Below are 19069 nucleotides of genomic sequence, written 5' to 3'. Positions count from 1 at the left end.
TAAGCACACAACACGGATTCCAAAAATTTTCTCTGGGAGGACAAATGGATAACTTTCCCCCCAAGAGTTCCTTGGTCTTCCTTTCACCGTCTTCGTGGCTCAGCTCTGAAGCACTCCTCTCCTGACTCCGAAGTGAGGGAGCCTCTGTGGTTAGGGAGCTTCTGCCAACAGGCCCGTGCTTCCTAGAGCGGGTCTCACAGCCTCGGCGCCCAGTGCTAAGGACGTGGTCCTCTGCTTTCCCTGCCCAGTTCCAGAGCCTCCTAAACTGCAATTTCTTTAACAATCTCTAACCTTAATCACGGACTGCTCTTCACTAGATGGATTCCTGGGGATTTACCCAAAATAGACACTTAAACACTTAGTTTTCACGGTCTGTGTTTTACATGCTACTTTGTGAAACTGAATGTTAAAGGCATAATGTTGAAGCATTTTCTGGTCTGTTCCCAAGTGATGTGCATGATAGGAGGTATACTCACGTTGGATTATTGCACTGGCGTGTTCTGAAGCGCACACCAGTTCCACATGTCCGGGAACAGGAGCCAAATTTGGTCCAGGATCCCCAGTTACCATCTTGTTTTTGCTGATTAGCATTCTTCCACATGCAATGGCCTTTATAGCACCACTTAGGAAAATGACAAAAACAATTATGAAATTTTGTGCACGTGCTAAAATTGAAGTTGTTATACAAGGACCACCAAGTGAAAGACTTTCTTTCTTTTTTATTTCTTTTTTCCGGTGAAAATACACTTAAAATCATCCCAAAGTAATTATAACAATACGGGGACCTGGGTAATTTAGACTTGCATCTTCAAGTATAAAACTAAAATAAAAAATAGCATTAATTCAGACAAGTTTTTAAATGACCCATTTATCAGTGAATATCAAACATCATAAGCAATAAGGAGTTCTGAGCACTTAATTTGCCCAGTCGGTGCTAGTCTACCCTTCATCCCTTGTTATTCATATTATTGGAATTTTTTAAGGACAATATGCTCCCCTTTGAATAATGACAGGAAATGATATGCCTTAACTTTGAAAACAATTACTATAACATATCTAAAACATATATATAGCTTTCACAATGATTCTAACAAATAGATAGGTCAGATATATTATCTTTATCTTTCAGATGAGGAAATTGCGGCCCGGAAAGAACCATGGATAGTGTAAGACCCTCTGATCAGAGGATCTAAGTGGGGAATACTAAAACACAGATACTGTAGAGACATAGGGTTTATAGTATCCAACACACAGCAGATGCTCAAAAGGCATTAGTTCTTTTCCATTCTAACATTTTGATTCATGTTTTTATTCTACACACAATAAAAGTGTTTCTTAAAACTCAACTTTGGGAAATTTAAACATAACACAAATATATTTAAGGACATTGGATGCCCAGATCTGGTTTAGAGGATATCTTTTGCATAAAGCAAAAATGAATCAACTCATCGTTGCTTTTGCTTTTTTAGTCACGAAGCCGTAATACCAAATTTTCCCAAAGCAACATGCTGTATGTTATGAGTTAGGCATAATTCCTAACAGTTTAAACATGAATAATGACAGATTTTCTTATTACTATTATGTATGCAATTCTGAGAGCAAGGACAGTTTATACACATTTGAAATAGAGCCTTAAAGGGCTTTCAAAGAACTAAAAACTATATAAACCTTCTTTTCCATGTTTTGGTCCTATCTACAATATCTTATTTCCAAACTAGTCAAAGCCCTTCAACGTGAGTTCTCAACATGCCTTTGTCTGGGGTTTCGTGATCTTTCCCCTCATGAGTAGTGAAGCTTGGCACTGGGCCAGTTTCTGAGCATTGAATCCTCACTACACAACTTGAGATTGAAAACTTCTGGGCATCTTTCCCCAAGGAGCAAGGCCAAATCTTCTGTCTAAGTTCACATGACTTTATTTCTGGACAACTTTCACAAGAAGTGTGATGCCAGCAAGTAAATCAAATCCCATTAGAGCCCAGACACTCCACTGAGCAGCCGCTTCCTATTCTATCAGTCGGGGGCTGAACAGTGGTCCCAAAGATGCCAAGTCCTAATCCTTAAAATCTGTAAATGCTACCTTATTTGGAAAACAGCCTTTGCTCATGTAATTACATAAGAAATTTTAGATGGGGAGATTACCCTGGATTATTCAGGTGAACCCTAAATGCCATCACATGTATCTTTATAAGAAAGGGGCAGAGGGAAACGGACACACAGAAGAGAGGGGGCAGTGTGGGCACAAATGCAGAGATTAGAGTGGCACAGCCCCAAGTCAAGGAAGCCAGGCAGCTACCAGAGGCTGGAAGAGCCAAGAACAGGTTGTCCACGAGAGCCTCTGGGGGGAGGGCCCTTCTGCCCACACACTGATTTCAGCTCAGTGAAACCAATTTTGTTCTTCTGGCCTCCAGAACTGAGAGAATAATTGTTGTTTTAACCCACTCTCTGGTAATCTGTTAGTAATTTGCTAGAGCACCTCTAGGAAACTAGTACATGATGTTCGTGCATTACCACAGTGAAACTTCACATCCTATAGTTTTCTTAAAGGTGATGATACATGTCATTTTAAAGATGATTCTTATGCAACATATCTTAAATCTTTACTGTATAAACATATTATACTCACTTTCCCAGCAGCACATTCGGTTCCATCAAGTGGGGGCCCTTTTTTAGTCTTACAAAAGTAGGGATTATCAGGATGGCTACACCAAAGCTGTTTACATGGGTCAAACGTTCGGAACTGGAAAAGAGAAAAACCAAACTCTGAGTGACGTAGAGATGGAATGACTTGTACCGATAATACCTGCTATACAGTTTCTTCATGTCATGTTTCTTGGATATTTTAATTTCAAGGTAATAGTCAAAGTTGTCGCATGTTAAGAAAATAAACATGGCCAAGAATTCCAAGTAAAGAATACTTTTATTCTGCTCTTCTAAAAGAACACTGGTGAACAATGAGGCTGGTTCTCCAGTTGACTTTTACTATTCTGCATGCCATTTCTATCTTATGGTTTTCAGATATTTAAAGAGTAATTATTACAAATATTATAAATATGAAAATGTTGTAGCAGTTTTGCAGCTCTCAAGTCATCAAAATGACTTCTCTTTATCCCTGAATGTATGAACCAGTCAGATACAAAAAATAAAAATGCTCATCATGAGCTCACTAAAAGCAGAAAATATCTGTCAAACTTTCCATGTAAGATACTGTATTCCAGGTGTAACAAAATGTCACAATACATTCATGTATTTTATAAAGTACTTTCTATATATTTGACCTTTATACATACCATGGCTGAGAAATATGGGTTATAAGGTAAGACTATAGTTATGGATACAAACCAAACAGTCATAGAGCCAGATCAGCATCTTAGTTTTCTCATCTTAAGAATGTTTTTTATTTTCCTAAACATCATCACTATATTATATAATATCCAAGTGTATATGTAAGCACACATATTTGTGTGTACTGTTTCCTCATCTACTCTCTAACAGTAAATTTCTTATCATTCTTCAGATATAAAAAATAAACCTACATATCAAATGCCAATTTATCTACATATTCTTTCCCTATACCATTTAGGCTTCCCAGGTGGCAGAGTGGTAAAGAATCCACCTGCAATGCAGGAGACGGCAAGAGATGCGGGTTTGATCCCTGGGTAGGGAAGATCCCCTGGAGTGGGAAGCAGCAACTCACTCTAGTACTCTGGACTGGAAAACTCCACGGACAGAGGAGCTTGGCGGGCTGCAGTCCATGAAGTCGCAAAGCAAAGACATGACTGAGCACACACACTCATACCATTAATCGTCCACATACAGTCTTATCGTCATAGCCTTCTTTTTTTTCTTTGACGTTATTTATTTATGGCTGTGCTTGGTCTTCACTGCTGCATTGGCTTTTCTCTAGTTGTGATGCACAGGCTTTTTACCACGGTGTCTTCTCTTGCTGTGGGGCGAGGGGTCTAGGGTGCACAGGCTTCAGTAGTTGTGGCCCCTGGGCTCTAGGGCAGAGGCTTAAGAGATGTGGAGCATGGGCTTAGGTGCTCTGAGGCATGTGGGGTTTTCCTGGACCAGGGATCGAATGCATGTCTCTTGCATTGGCAGACAGATTCTTTAGCACTGAGCCACCAGGGAAACTCCGTCATAGCTTTCTTTTAAAATTAGTGCTCATTTTCGATCTGGGTTTTTTGTTCTAATTCCTATTACTTAATGCAGAAATTGTAATTTTCTACAATATTGAGCCAGAGCTTTAGAATTCTCAGGTTAAAACACTAACGCAGGAAAACAGGAACTGACTGTATATCTTACAGGCAAACCAAATAGCGATGTATGTGTATCTGCAAAGGCAGAATTTCAACAGCAGATCAACTTGTTTCAGTGAAATACATTTTTCCTTGCTCTAAGACATAAAGCTTCCTCTAACATATAAGAAGCCCCATTTACCAGATGTGTGACTTAAGCAAGTTGCATAACCTCTGTAAGTCTTGGCTTTTTCATCTGTAAAATAAAAGTATACCAACTTCCTTCTAGCCTGTCACAAGGATTAAATAAGATAGTATATTTAAAGCACTTAGCTTTAGCATGTAAAGACGTAGAAAACACAAATCATTGGTTCACATTCTTGCACCAGTGAATCTGTAAAGGTCACCCAACAGGAGCTACGCAAACAGATTTTAAGATGCAAAAAGCTAAATTGACTGTAACATACCGCAGTGCACATTTTATAACCAACTCCAAAGTCAAAACGACACTGCTCATCCATAGAATAATTGATTCCAGGAAGTTCTGGGAGTTTGGGCCAGTCATGTTCAAATGGGTCATCAAGGAGACAGTCATAGGAACTGGAGGAAGGAAAATATTGCATACACCTAAATGTTCATTTTTTTAAATCATATCTCAGTGAGAAAGTATTCTTAGGTTACATACTCTGGAATTTCATCAGATCATAAAGCAAGTTCATGAAAGCATATCTTTTAAGGATTTTGGTTTCAGCTCCATTTAGAAAAAGACCATTCATCTTTATTCTTCCCAGGAAAATAAGCCAAGCATACTCAAAAACACAGTAGAACTGTAACAACCTTGTTCATGTCCCTAGCTGAACCCCCATGGTGTGGCAGGGCAGATCCTGACATCCACCCTAGGGGTACAGGTGGTATACCCGAAGCAGGTGTTATGTGACCACCCTCTCTTCATTCTCAAACCAACTTTGACCATTAGTCAAAGATCCCACAGAGAATTTACTGAAAGGAAATCACAGTTAAAAAAATTCACTTCAAGTCTAGGCTTACGGCTTCAAATATTACAATCACATTATGGGATTACTGTGCCAAAAGCTAAGTCACAAGAAAATGTTTATCGTGCACAAGAGTTTTCATTCACTGGGAGTTCGGTTATTATGATCAATGCCCTAAGAGACAGTTTCACGTATGTATTTCTACTGCAACATTCTCATGACACGAAGAAGGAGACATACTGTATGTATCTTTTCAGTTCTTGGCCGCTACACCGGGACCAGTGGTAACGATGAAAGGCGGCCTGCACCAAGGGAGCCATGACGCTTCCCATGGCCGTCTCATCACCGCACCTGTTGCCCTGTCCATCGTGCTCCATCCCCAACCTAGAACACAGAGTGAGACCTCATTGGTAAGAATCAGCATAGAGACCACGGCTTTGGCATAATCTCTGTTTTGAAAATAAAAACATGGAAATAGGTATTTTTTTTAAGCTAACAAGGCTTTTGTGGAGGAGTCACAGACACTGTGAAGCTGGTAGCAATCTGGCAGAAATGCCTTTCTTGTTCTTATAGCTACAAAAAGCCCACGAGTGTCTCTGCAAGCCAGTCACTCATTTGGTTTCCGCGCATGACCTCTTTGCTCTTTTCAGCTCCTCCAACTTGGCAAGAGGGTGAGAGTTGCATGCTGGCATATGCTCTGCCCAAAATATGAACAATACTGAGAGAGGCAGAAAGAAAAGACCTTGCTTTTTTCCCCACTCTATAGCTGTCAAGAGTGACTTACACATGGCCGGTTTCATGTGCTACTACAAAGGCAGATGAAAAACCATCCTCGTGATTCAGGGTACAGCTTCTCACTGGGTGACACATGCCTGTGACTGGAGCATACCCTGTAGAGAATGACAATTACTTTTATTTTCATTTTATGAGAAAACCCATTAAGAATTGCTACTGGACCTTTGCCGAGGGAAAAAGAAAAAAGCTTTTCAGGAAACAGAGGCAGTATTATTTCGCTGCTAGCATCATGCCACATTCTCTTGGGAAAGTCACAGGTAACGGGCCTCTGAAAGGATTCACTGGGTCTGCAATTTTCTCCTCTTCTAAGGAACAGAACTGCCTGGGGTTACCATTCTGCTATGCACACCAACTTAAGCCCTACCTTTCTGCTGTGGTGGATGTTCCTTCAAATCATGGTACTGATGAAGGGAGCCAGAGATTCCATCAACATTGAAAAGAAAGGGGTCAGTCTAATCTTCCTTTTTTTTTTTTGAAGTCTACATCAGAGTTTATTAGATAGATAGACGTAAGCTGACTTTGGAAGAAAGTTCTTCGGCAACAGACATTTCCCATGGCGCCTCTTTTCCCCTTCCAAACACTCAGTGGAAATCACACTGCATTTTATAGCAGCCCCTCTGTACCCCAAATGTACACCCATTATTGTAAAGGAGAGCATAGTATATCATGGTATTTCGGTGGCATTTAACATTGTGAATTCCACGGAAGTCACTGGAAGCAGAAAGCAAATGTATGCTTGGCTGAGGCAAAGATGAAAGTGATGGTGGAGATGTGAACATGTGAACAGACTCCCTGATTCAGGATTGCTCTTTTTTTTAAATTTAAAAATATTTTAGTTTATGTTGCAGTATAGTTGATTTATACTGTTGTGTTAGTTTCAGGTGTTACAGCACAGTGATTCAGTTGTACTTTTGAAAAGTCATGCCCTTAAGATTTTCTGCTACATAGTAATGGAAATACCTTGCATTCCAGCAGGTCCGAAGTCTTGCCTGGTTAAGAAAATTGCATGATCATGGTGTTCAGAGTGATTGGGATCAGATTTTTGTTGTTGGCAAGCCCAGCGACACACATTCTCCAGACTCCTGGATGGATTTCCCCTTTCTATGAGGCTGATGGACTAGGAGAAAACAATATGTTAAAGACATACATAATATTAATATTTTCCCAAAGGCTTCAATGAATAACTTTCTCTGAAATTAACATTTGAGATTACAGTAATTAAATAATGTACAATAATATTATTGGGGGCTTGTTTAGATAACTAATCTCATTTGGAAATTCTAAATGCACCTAAGGGATACCTTTATGATGATCAACATTATCTGTGTGAAAGTTGACTGACACCATTAACTGAAATATGTGATGATGAATTTTCTTGCTACTGTGAAGCAACTCAGTATTAATCAACTGGGTAAAAAATCTAGATAAATATTAAGAACAATAACAGAAGATAGATGGAAAGATTTGGGAGACTTTTTCTCCAGAAATGCTAAAGCCAAAGATCTTCAGTTTCTTTCTTTTTTTTTTTTTTTGCTTCAAAATTAATTAAAGCTGGTTTGTATAATTTGAGAAGCAGTCAAATTATATAAACCTCACACTGAAAAAAATAATTACCCGTTATTTTAACCTCACAGCAATGAAGAGAGGGGGCACTCATATCCTGCTGTTCCAAGAAATGGAGTGACATTCATGGGGACCCTGCTGTGCATGTGTGCTCAGACATGTCCAACTTTTTGCAATGCTATGGACTGTAACCCAACAGGCTCCTCTGTCCATGGGATTCTCCAGACAAGAACACTGGAGTGGATTGCCATTTCCTTCTCTGGGGGATCTTCCCGACCTAGGGTTAAGCCCATGTCTCCTGGATCTCCTGCATTGCAGGTGGATTCTTTACCACTTGAGCCATTGGGGAATGCAGTTACTATCACACTGTTGTCAGGAGATAAAAGTTCAGAGCGAAAGGCCCCATCCTTCAAGAACCCAGGACCACACTTCCCTGAGGAGTTCTGATGGAACGAGAAACTGAATTTGGAACTTCAAATTGCTTCTTACTTGGCTGACTGGCTGAGAGTTTTGTTACATTTCAGCAAATGGTTTTATCAGTGTTTACATTCTTAATAAAAAAGTTCGGTTATATGTTGATCACATACTTCTCCAAAGAAATGATTTTAACAATGAACTGAAGGCGCTCGACATCTCCAGCTGGAGCTGACTTGCCTTCTGGGCTGGAGACACAAAGGAGGTCAGGTTTGTGGGGGAAACTAAAGATCGACGACACCCTTTCACCAGAAATGGTAAGTTTCCATACATAATAAAATGCAAACACATGGACTTTTCCCCCTGTTCTTGCTAAATGCCTATTTCATTAGTATTCCATAATCAGGAGGATTAACTATGGGAGGGGGTCATTTAATTTTAAGCAACAGGAAAGCTGCCAAGTTAGTCACTTCCCCTATGTTTTCTCCTCAAGGAGAGAGACTATTTCATCCATTCCATTATTTCCAAGGACAGGAATCCAACTAGTGCCATTTTAAAGCCAGCTAAAGTTACACTACATAAAAATGCCTATTGTATGTATTCTGACTCAACACTTTGTTTTCAAGATTATAAGATTAATGCCTTTTAAGAAAAAATTCACCGTATGCTTTGCTTTTATTAATCAGAAAGATGTGAAATATTCCTTTTAAGAAATTATGAGAGAGTAAGGATCTCTGTTATTTTGTTAATCCGCCTGTAATGTAGGACACCTGGGTTTGATCCCTGGGTTGGGAAGATCCCCTGGAGAAGGGAACAGCTTACCCACTCCAGTTTTCTGGCCTGGAGAATTCCATGGACTGTATAGTCCATGGGGTCACAAAGAGTTGGACATGACTCAGTGACTTTCACAGTCTGACACACACACAGGTATATCTGCAGCACCTAGAAAGCATTTGACACAGAGCAGGCACTCAACATACGTGTTTTAGATTAAAAAATCAATCATAAATTTAATGCTGGTGGTAGTTGTTCAGTTGAAAAGTTGTGTCTGAGTCTTTGCGACCCCAGTGAACTGTAGCACAGCAGGCTTCCCTGTCCTTCACTATTAAGGAGATCCTCTTTTTTCAGTACATTGTCATACCTAAAATCAGGATAATCATCTCCAACTCCATTAGACAGAGGTAAACACATCAAATGACACCAGCACAAAAATCATTCGTTATCTAATCTAAGTTAGAGATCTCCATTGTTGGGGCACTTTTCTCTTCTCAATTCAGAGCAACTGGGGTCTATGTGAGACATATCTACTATAGCTTCAGTAGACTAATCTGTTTGCTAACCCGCTCTTTGATGTTGACAGTTCACAGATAGTAAGACATTTTACCTTTGCATAACCCAGCATGATCATGCGCACCAGGACTACATTTATATGCACTCCCAGGGACTCATCATGGTAAATTTCATTCACCTAGAAACAAAGGAGATAATTACTAGAAGAAAGGCCACACAGAACTTCAGGAGATGGACACTTAAGGAAATGGCCATGTAATCCCCAATACAGGAGTCAAGTCACTTTTTCTTTGTAGTTTAGTTTAAAACTGATATCTGAAATGAAATCATTTACTTTTAACTTTGGAATGATTCCTGGCTATGTGAATTACTGATATTGTAAACCCTGTAGTATCATGAACATAGAAAATAGGCTATAAAAGGGTTTCATTAAACTATTGTAGTGTTTAATCCATGTGTACTATGATCCACAGATAAAATTCATCAAAAGCAGTCACATGTAAGAATCTGCCTTCCAATGCAGGAGACACAGGTTTGATCCCTGGCCGGGAAGATCTGCTAGAGGAGGGATAGGCTCCCCACTCCAGTATTCTTGGGCTTCCCTGTGGCTCAGCTGGTAAAGAATCCACCTGCAATGTGGGAGACCTGGGTTCGATCTCTGGGTTGGAAGATCCCCTGGAGAAGGGAAAGGCTACCCACTCCAGTATTCTGGCCTGGAGAACTCCACAGACTCTATAGTCCATGGGGTTGCAGCGCTGGACACGACTGAGTGACTGTCACTTCACTTCGGGAAGATCCCACATGCCGTGGGGCAACTAAGGCCATGAGCCTTGACTACTGAAACCCAAGTGCTCTAGGGCCCATGCTTCAAAACGAGAGGCCACTGCAATGACAGAATTCTGTGCACCACAACTAGAGAATAGCCCCTGCTCGCGGCAACTAAAGAAAGCCCGCCTGCAGCAATGAAAACCCAGGACAGCCAAAAAATAAACAAACAAAAGCTATAGCAAGACCACGATTCAGGTGAAGCATCTGCCAGCAGAGGGATGGCAACCATGTGAAGAAAAAGAGCCAGCATGTCCTTCAGGGCGCCTCTGTCACCACCAGGGCCGCGAGCTCTTGTTAGGGAAGCTGGTGTGCAGGGGCTGTGGTGCTAGCTGTGGGCCAGTACCTGGGTGGTCCTCCCAATGCCTCCTCCACCCCAAGAGTGGGGCATCTGAGGTAATGATTACTTAGAAGTCCTACAGTAAAGAAATCCTCCCACATTTGAATTACTAAGATAAGATGACTGTCCGAGTACATACAATATCAATCCTGGGTAAATCTCAGAGGGGCAAAGTTGAGTCACTGCTCTTGATTTAATTTTAAATGTTAAATTAAAATTTCTACAGGTAATCTGGTATACTTTAAAACCATAGCTATTAGGACTTACACAACCTCAGAGGTCATAGTCCAACAGACTTCTACAGATGAGGAAGATGAAGACCATAGAGATTAATTAACATGCAGAAACAGTCAGTTATTGACAGCCTAAAGAGACTTCTGGCTTCCCTGAAGGCTCAGCAGTAAGGAATCTGCCTGCAACATAAGAGACACAGGAGATGCGAGTTTGACCACTGGGTCTGGAAGATCCCCTGGAGGAGCGAATGCCAACTCACTCCAGCATTCCTGCCTGAAAAACCCCATGGACAGAGAAGCCTGGCAGGCTATATATTCCAAAGGATTGAAAAGAGTCGGACACGACTGAACATGTATGACCATGGAGAAGAGCAAAGTGACTTCTATCTTCTGGTTATGCTAGTACAAAATTGGTGTGAATAAAAATTGCTAGGAAGTTGGAAATGCTAGCAGAAATGGGAAAGGTGGGAAAAGTTCAAAGTTCTTAGCTATTCTCAGGAACAGGGAACCATTTGTCATAATAACTGAAAGAGGGATGGAAAAATGAACCTCAATTCAACTCAAGACCCAGGAGGTTTGGACAGAAGGCCTAGAGGAAAGATAGGCAAAATCTCATAGAGAGAAGCCTTAAAAAGAAATATAACTCAAGGATAATAGAATGCTCTAAAAAAAAAGAAAATTTATGGATTTCTTATCATACTGACCAAGAAACAGACCAAGAAATCTCAAATGAAAAGTTTCAGGAATCTAATCAGACTACACAGAACACCTTAAATATCAAAGTGTTAAATGTAGGTTAAAGATAAGTAAGTAAAATTGCTCAGTCATGTCCAGCTCTTTGTGACACCATGGACTGTAGCCTACCAGACTCCTCTGTCCATGGGATTTTCTAGGCAAAGAGTACTGGAGTGGGTTGCCATTTCCTTCTCCAGGGGATCTTCCCGACCCAGGAATCAAACCCGGGTCTCCTGCATTACAGGCAGATGCTTTACCGTCTGAACCACCAGGGAAGTCTTCTGGTAAAGGTACACTTACTGAATTTTGAGATGGAACAAAAAAGGGAAGAATAACTAAGATGGAGGTATAAGACCTGGGGAAGCTAATATATACTAAAGAAGATAAAGTGTAGTTTACCAAGTAAAGATTCAGGGTCCTTTTAAGTGGAAAAATGCAGTATATACGAAAGTATTAGTTGCTCAGATGTGTCCAACTCTCTGTGACCACATGGAGACCACCAGGCTCCTTGTCCATGGGATTCTCCAGGCAACAATACCGGAGTGGGTTGCTATTCCCTTCTTCAGGGGAACTTCCTGACCCAGGGATCAAACCTGGGTCTTCTGCATTACAGGCAGATTCTCTACCATCTGAACCACCAGGGTAACCCATGTATACATAGATATACATTTATAAACTCACACACACACATACACACTCATAATGGTAAGACCCAATTTAACTACTATTCAAGAAAAGCCAAGGAGTGAAAACAATCTGTAATTCACTCTTGCACTGCACAAGTATGCAGGCTGATAGCATATGCCCAAGCAATTAAACTAGAGGCCATTGCACATCTGTAGCATTGAGTTCATTTTGTCTGTTCTGTCTGATGAAAGAGATGTATACAAATGGGAGAGCTTCCCTGGTGGCTCAGCGGTAAAGACTTTGTCTGCCAATGCTGGAGATGCGGATTCCATCCCTGGATTGGGAAGATCCCCTAGAGAAGGAAATAACTACCCACTCCAGTATTCTTGCCTGGGAAATCCCATGGTCAGAGAAGCCTGGCCAGCTTCAGTCCAGGCGGTCACAAAGAGTAGACATGACTTAGTGACTAAACAACAGCAACAGTAAATAGGAATGTAACCAGAGTCCTCTAAGCAAGGAGCCGAGAAAATGGGCCACATCAAACGTGGTGAGAGAGATGTAGTGGCTAAAAGAGCCTGATATGAGCCACTAATAGTCTCAGCTGGCATCTGTCTTGACATCTCAAAAAGCTTCATCTTTCTGGGTCTCAGTCAAATGGACAGAATAAGAATACTATCTCATAGGATTGGGGTAAGAATTGAAAGATTTAATGTATGCACACAACAGCTCAAAAGTTTTAAGAGTGAGGAGAAAAGTACATTAAATCACATAAGAGTGTAGGAAATAGAAAAGAAAACCTAGAAGAACAATAGCCACCATACGTAAAAAGGGTGCAATTTGCTCTGAATATCTATGGCAAATAAAACTAAAACCATGGGTTCACTGCTAAAAGGGAACATTTCAGGTCAATATAAGGAGAACTGAAAGCTGGCCAAAAAGCTGTAATTTCTTATGATCCTCTTGGCCATGGGCAGATTCTGTTATCTTACGCCATACCTCATAAAGCCAAGTTGAAGACTGAATTCTCCTCTTCTTAAAGGATTATCTGATAAGACATTTCTAGCATAATAATTCCAATATAAGTAAATGTCCGAAGCCAAGCCTGCCATCTACAGAAACTCATGGACATTCCAAGAGACCTCTCATAAGGCAGTTGTTCTGAATTAGCAGAAAGGCTTCACACACAAAGTTTTAACATGTATTTAATGTGTTCTTAGTCATTCAGTCATGTCCAACTCTTTGTGATCCCCACCAGACTCCTCTGTCCATGGGATTCTCCAGGCAAGGATACTGGAGTGGGTTGCCATTTCCTTCTCCAGGGGATCTTCCCAACAGACGGCTTGAATCCACATCTTCTGTGTCTCCTGCATTTCAGGTGAATTCTTACCCACTGGGCCACTGGAGATGTCCTAACATGTACTTAATGTATCAATAATTGAAATGTAAATGCATTTAATGCAAAGGAGGTTGAACTCAATGTTAGTGAGTGCACACAATTGGGGAACAATATAATTTTAAACTAAAGAAGAACAGATAAAAAGAACTAAATTTAAAAAAAATTTAAAAAAATTAAAAAAAAAAAAAACTAAATTAATTTCTGGAGGAGAAGTGATACAGGGAAGAAAGGGCCTTATAGCCATGGATGAATAGCAGTGACAATGATATTTTTAAATGCTATGGGAGACTTTTATGTTGGAAAACTATTAGAGTCATAAAATAAATGAAAGGTGGTAATTATAACAAATAGCTTGTGATATGTGAGCTAGTATAATGTACATATGAAAAATGAAAGTGAAAGTCACTCAGCTGTGTCCAACTCGATGTGACCCCATGGACTATATAGGCCATTAGGCTTCTCTGCCCATGGAATTCTCCAGGCAAGCATACTGGAGTGGGTTGCTTTGCCCTCCTCTGGGGGATCTTCCCGACCCAGGAATCGAACTCAGGTCTCCTGCATTTCAGGAGGACTCTTTACCATCTGAGACACCAGGGAAGCCCATAACATACATATAATCACCCTAAATTAGTAAATTCATTTTTGTTTGGTAAATTTAAAAATCAGCCCAGTGCTGAGAAAATATAAAGAACACAATTCATATTCTCAATAGCAATATTATATTATAAAATGATGAAATAAAAAGGTACTTTTTAAAAAGTTAAATTTACCATTCACCAAAAGAAAAGTATTATTTAACAATAGTCCCTATTATGCCAGACTAGTAAGTTAACAGAGTACCCCAATAGAAATCAAGATCAGTTACGGAATCTTCCAAGTTGGCACAAATTTGTAAAACTGTTTGAGTAGAACATGGATAGAAATAATCAAGTATAAGACAACAGTATTTATACATAGGAGAAAATATTCTTTCAATGTGGCAAATAGGTGTCTCTATTGTGCAAAGCACTGGATATCATTTATTATTTTGCTTCTCAAGGTTTAAAAAGTTGCTTCCTTTACATTATTCACTTTTAAAATGTACCTAATAAATTGACTGCTTGCCATCTGGCCAGGCCTTATCAATAACAGGACGTAAAGTTTTTTAGGTTCTAAGACACACAGGATATGATAAGAGTTGCAGAAATAATCAGCATCACAGAATTAAATATATTCAAAGACTTGAATTCTAGTCTCAAATCTACCATCGACAACCTGAATGACTGGGTTGGTCACTTAACCTCTCTGGGGCTCTGTTTTCTCACTGGCAAATTATAATCATACTTGCTCTTTTTGCTTCACACAGCTGCTGTTCAAATCAAACAAAATGCCACAAACTGCCCTCAGCAAAATAAAAGGCACATGAGAACACTTCTACCTAGCCATACAAAAAGTCTTAAAGGCTTACGAACATATTTTCCAATCTATCCGAAAAGAGCAAAGAAAAACAAACAAAAAAATAAACAAACAATGTAACTCTCCCCATCTTAGTTTTCACTGAAAAGGATTTGAAAAATCTTGTACTGTAAATTTATTTACTCTCAATAAAATAATAATAGAATCAAAGATACAGTTTAAATTATAAAAAAAAAAGGAAAAATTTAACAATTTTATTTTTCAAAATACTCTTTCCAGCAGAGGGCAGTACACACATGTTAGAGGTGGGTGAAGGATCAGCCGTGTTACACACCTGAACATACTTACACACCACTTGGTATGTCTGCCTTTTGTATATTTACACATAAATAAAATAAGCTCCTTAAAATGAAATAGGAATTTAAAAATATTCTAACCTGAGGAAAACACTGAGTGACTGGACTCAAAAACAAAAAAAAATTTTGAAGACATCTTTATGTAGATTGTTTTCCAGTGTCATCTGATTAAAACATTATATGAGAGGCATGAGTTTTAACAATCAATAAATGATATACAGAAAGAAGTAAACAGATCATACTGAATTAAAATTTTGGATATGTTAAGATGAGTGAAAATAATGTTTTTTAAGAAAGCAGTTTTGTAACACAGTGACAAGGAAAGCTGCTTTTTCCTAATTTAAAACAGAATCAAGAACACAAAAAACCAGCCTTACACAGAGCTTTCCAAGTTCCAGACACGGTTTTAAATACTTTACCTATGTTAATCAAGTAACCCATAATCTTTGCAACAACTTTAAAGATATCATTATCTCCATTTTACATCAAACAACGTTGAGGCTCAGAAAGGTTAAGTACTTTGCCCAAGGTCACACAGCTAGTACACAGACTAAAGGATGTACACCTAGGCAGCCTGGCTCCAGAGTCAGTAGTTTTTACCAACTCGCCACACTTCTACACACCTGCAGACCACAGCACTGTCGCGATGCAAAACAAATCTAATTTTAGAATAATCAATAGTGATTCATTACCCCAAGTTTAAGAAACTGATGTGTAAGCATACTGATAAAGATAATTTGAAAAAACTTTACTTCTTTTTCATAATTTTCCTTTGTGTAAATTTTAAGAAAATGAAGAATTAATTAGACTTGAAATTGACTCCAAATAAGGATTTCTTGATGGTCAATATAACCTAAAAATATATTGGGAAAAAATGAAAAGGAGCTGGAGCAAATCACTGGAGAAAATGAATAGGAAAAGAAGAGATAGGACTGATATTTATAACCAGCGTTTTGGGTTGTAAGCAAAGCATTAAGCATAAGCATTCTAAGAAGTCATATATCAGATATTACATAAGACAAATCAAAGTTCATCGTTGCAAAACTGAATATGCTGGCACCATGTCAGGCAACCTAAGGAGCACAGGTGGATTTTCTATAAGGTGATCAAGGTTGAGACCAGAATATTTACTAAATTACCTGAAAAATAGGGTAAATAGGATATTAATTTTTAAGTAACCTTAAATTGGAAGGGATTGCCAATGTGAAGGCGGGGAAAGGTAATGATTTTAGGAATACTTGATTTACTTGATTGATTAAATCAAGTATTCCTTTCCTTAAGAGGAAAATTCCTTCCAGGTTTGTTCCCTGACAGGACAATTTCTCCCAGGACATTTCCCTGGCAGGACACTCTGACCCGCTTTGTCTAACTAGCTGACGAACAGCTTTGTCTGCGTTTGACAACAAAAAAAAAGATACTCATATTTCTTTAGGATGGAGGGATGAGATCTTGAAAGGCCATATTGCTCAGTGCTTAAGGGTATGGGCTCCACAGTCAAACTCCCTGGGTTTGCTCTTAGCTATGTGACCTTGGGCATCTTATTTGTCTCTGTGCCTCAGCCTTCTCATCTGTAAAATGGGATAATTACACTACTGTCCTTATAGGATTGCTGAGAGGAATAAAGGAGGTCACATATGTACAGTGCTTAAAGGTGCCTGGGCCTTGCAAATATAAAAACAAAAATTTTTAGCCATCATTAGTAACATTATATAGAAGCAAATAAATGGTATACATGTATAATTTTTTTAAAGAGACTTTTTGTTAACTAAAGGCAAAGAAGTAATGACAAGACAGCCTTGGTGACTTTGGCTGGACATAAAAGAATCCTATAGTAGACTGGGAAAATATATCACTCTATCCACAACCATACCTTGTTGAGCAAAAAGTTCCAAACACATATCTGCTTAGATTTGCAGTCCTATCCTCTATATTTTAACTCAGGGTATAGCTGTCTCCTAACCTGTCAACTCCTTTTCCCTCACAATTTCAGAATAATAATGACTACTTTTTAAAAATAATGAAATATAGTAATTTAAAATGTATTAGTTTAAGGTGTATAGCAAGGTGACTAAGTTATACTCTTTATTTCATATTCTTTTCCATTATGGGTTATTACAAGATATTGAATATAGTTCTCTCCACTGGACGGTAGGTCCTCGTTGACTATTTATTTTATATACAGTAGCACTAGAGGTAAAGAACTCTCTTGCCAACTCAGGAGATGTAAAAGATACAGGTTCGATCCCTGGGTCAGGAAGATGCCCTGGAGAAGGAAATGGCAACCCACTCCAGTATTCTTGCCTGGAGAATCCTATGGACAGAGGAGTCTGGTGGGTTATGGTTCATAGGGTCGCAAGGAGTCAGACACAACTGCAGCAAATTAGCATGATTAGCTTGTGTTATCTCTTAATCCCAAACCTCTAATTTCTCCCTCCCCTAATAACTGCTGCTGCTGCTGCTAAGTCACTTCAGTTGTGTCTGACTCTGTGTGACCCCATAGACGGCAGCCCACCAGGCTCCCCTGTCCCTGGGATTCTCCAGGCAAGAACACTGGAGTGGGTTGCCATTTCCTTCTCCAGGGCATGAAAGTGAAAAGTGAAAGTGAAGTCGCTCAGTCGTGTCCAACTCTTAGTGACCCCATGGACTGCAGCCCACCAGGCTCCTCCGTCCATGGGATTTTCCAGGCAAGAGTCCTGGAGTGGGGTGCCACTGCCTTCTCCGCCCCTAATAACTACCTTTTATGAATAGTTTCATCTAATATTTAGTGAACTGAATTGTGCCTAAGAGCCCTGGGGGTAGGGAACTGAATGACAGATGAGTTTAAGTCTCTGCTCTTACCATTGTTGTTTGGTTGCTAATCGTGTCCAGTTCTTTTGCAACCCTCTAGACTGTAGCCCACCAGGCTCCTCTGTCCATGGGGTTTCCCAGCCAAGAATACTGGAGTGAGTTGCCATTTCCTTCTCCAGGGAATCTTTCTGGCCCAGGGATCGAACCTGAGTCTCCTGCATTGGCAGGCAGGTTCTTTACTGCTGAGTCTCCAGGAAACCCTGCTCTTACCATGAATATATTCTAATAGGTAAAATAGACACTAAACAAGGAAAATATAAATCATCACAAAAAGACACGCAGACGAGGTCATTTTGCATGGGAAAGGGTGCTACGAAGAAAATCTGAGTGATGAGCTAGAGGACAAGAGAGAGAGGAAGAAGCTACCTGAAGCTGGGGGACTCAGAGCCTGAAGACCCATTTGGACAAGAAGAAAATAGGCAGTTCCCTCTCTGGGGAACAAGTGATCCAGGAAAAAGGGAAGAGCTGGTACAAAAGCTCAACCTCTGTTATCATGAATCTCAAACACTACGAAGGAGATACCTTGATAATGTGAAAAAGAGACTGAGACCCAGAGAAGTTATGCAGTTTGTTCCCCAAATGATTAGCACAGCTACAAAGCCAATAAGTCTATATGACACCAATGTCTGTTCTCTGTTATAACCATCTTGCCTGTCTTTTTCTTCCTGTCATAGTGGAAGTGCTGTTTCCTCCCTTTAGGCTCTTTCACACTTCCTTAAAGATATTTATTTAATCCAAAAAATCAATGCCATTTTTCATATTCAATCGCTCCCCTTCTTGGGGTTCTTTTCCTTCTTTTACTAATATTTTCAATTTTCCTTCATCATGAAAAAAATAAAGCCACCTACAATATTTTGTAGCATTTAGTACTGTTTATCACTACATTCATCAATGATATTATTCAAATTCATCAATGATATTCAAGTTATTTAGCTCTATTTTAATAATTGCTCCTTTTCCACTGGTTCATCCACACACATCAGTGTGACTCAATGTTTTGTTTCTGATCCTCTTCTCACATAC

The 19069-nt window shown here is 39.6% G+C and overlaps 1 protein-coding gene across 1 annotated transcript in view; it reads right to left on the bottom strand.

Moving 5' to 3' along the window:
- ADAMTS3 (ADAM metallopeptidase with thrombospondin type 1 motif 3) overlaps positions 1 to 19069 on the bottom strand; it is a 263966-nt gene that overhangs the window by 30607 nt on the left and 214290 nt on the right. The window contains exons 6-12 of the mRNA XM_065914442.1: positions 9387 to 9470; positions 6986 to 7142; positions 6015 to 6120; positions 5471 to 5614; positions 4706 to 4838; positions 2624 to 2737; positions 477 to 622 (exon numbers count right to left, since the gene is read on the bottom strand). Of these exons, the coding sequence (XP_065770514.1) occupies positions 477 to 622; positions 2624 to 2737; positions 4706 to 4838; positions 5471 to 5614; positions 6015 to 6120; positions 6986 to 7142; positions 9387 to 9470 (884 nt within the window). The remainder of the gene's footprint in view (positions 1 to 476; positions 623 to 2623; positions 2738 to 4705; positions 4839 to 5470; positions 5615 to 6014; positions 6121 to 6985; positions 7143 to 9386; positions 9471 to 19069) is intronic.

Source organism: Muntiacus reevesi, chromosome 22 (genome assembly GCF_963930625.1).
Source record: "Muntiacus reevesi chromosome 22, mMunRee1.1, whole genome shotgun sequence".
Taxonomy (NCBI): Eukaryota; Metazoa; Chordata; class Mammalia; order Artiodactyla; family Cervidae; genus Muntiacus; species Muntiacus reevesi.
This window is presented reverse-complemented; position numbering and strand designations above follow the sequence as displayed.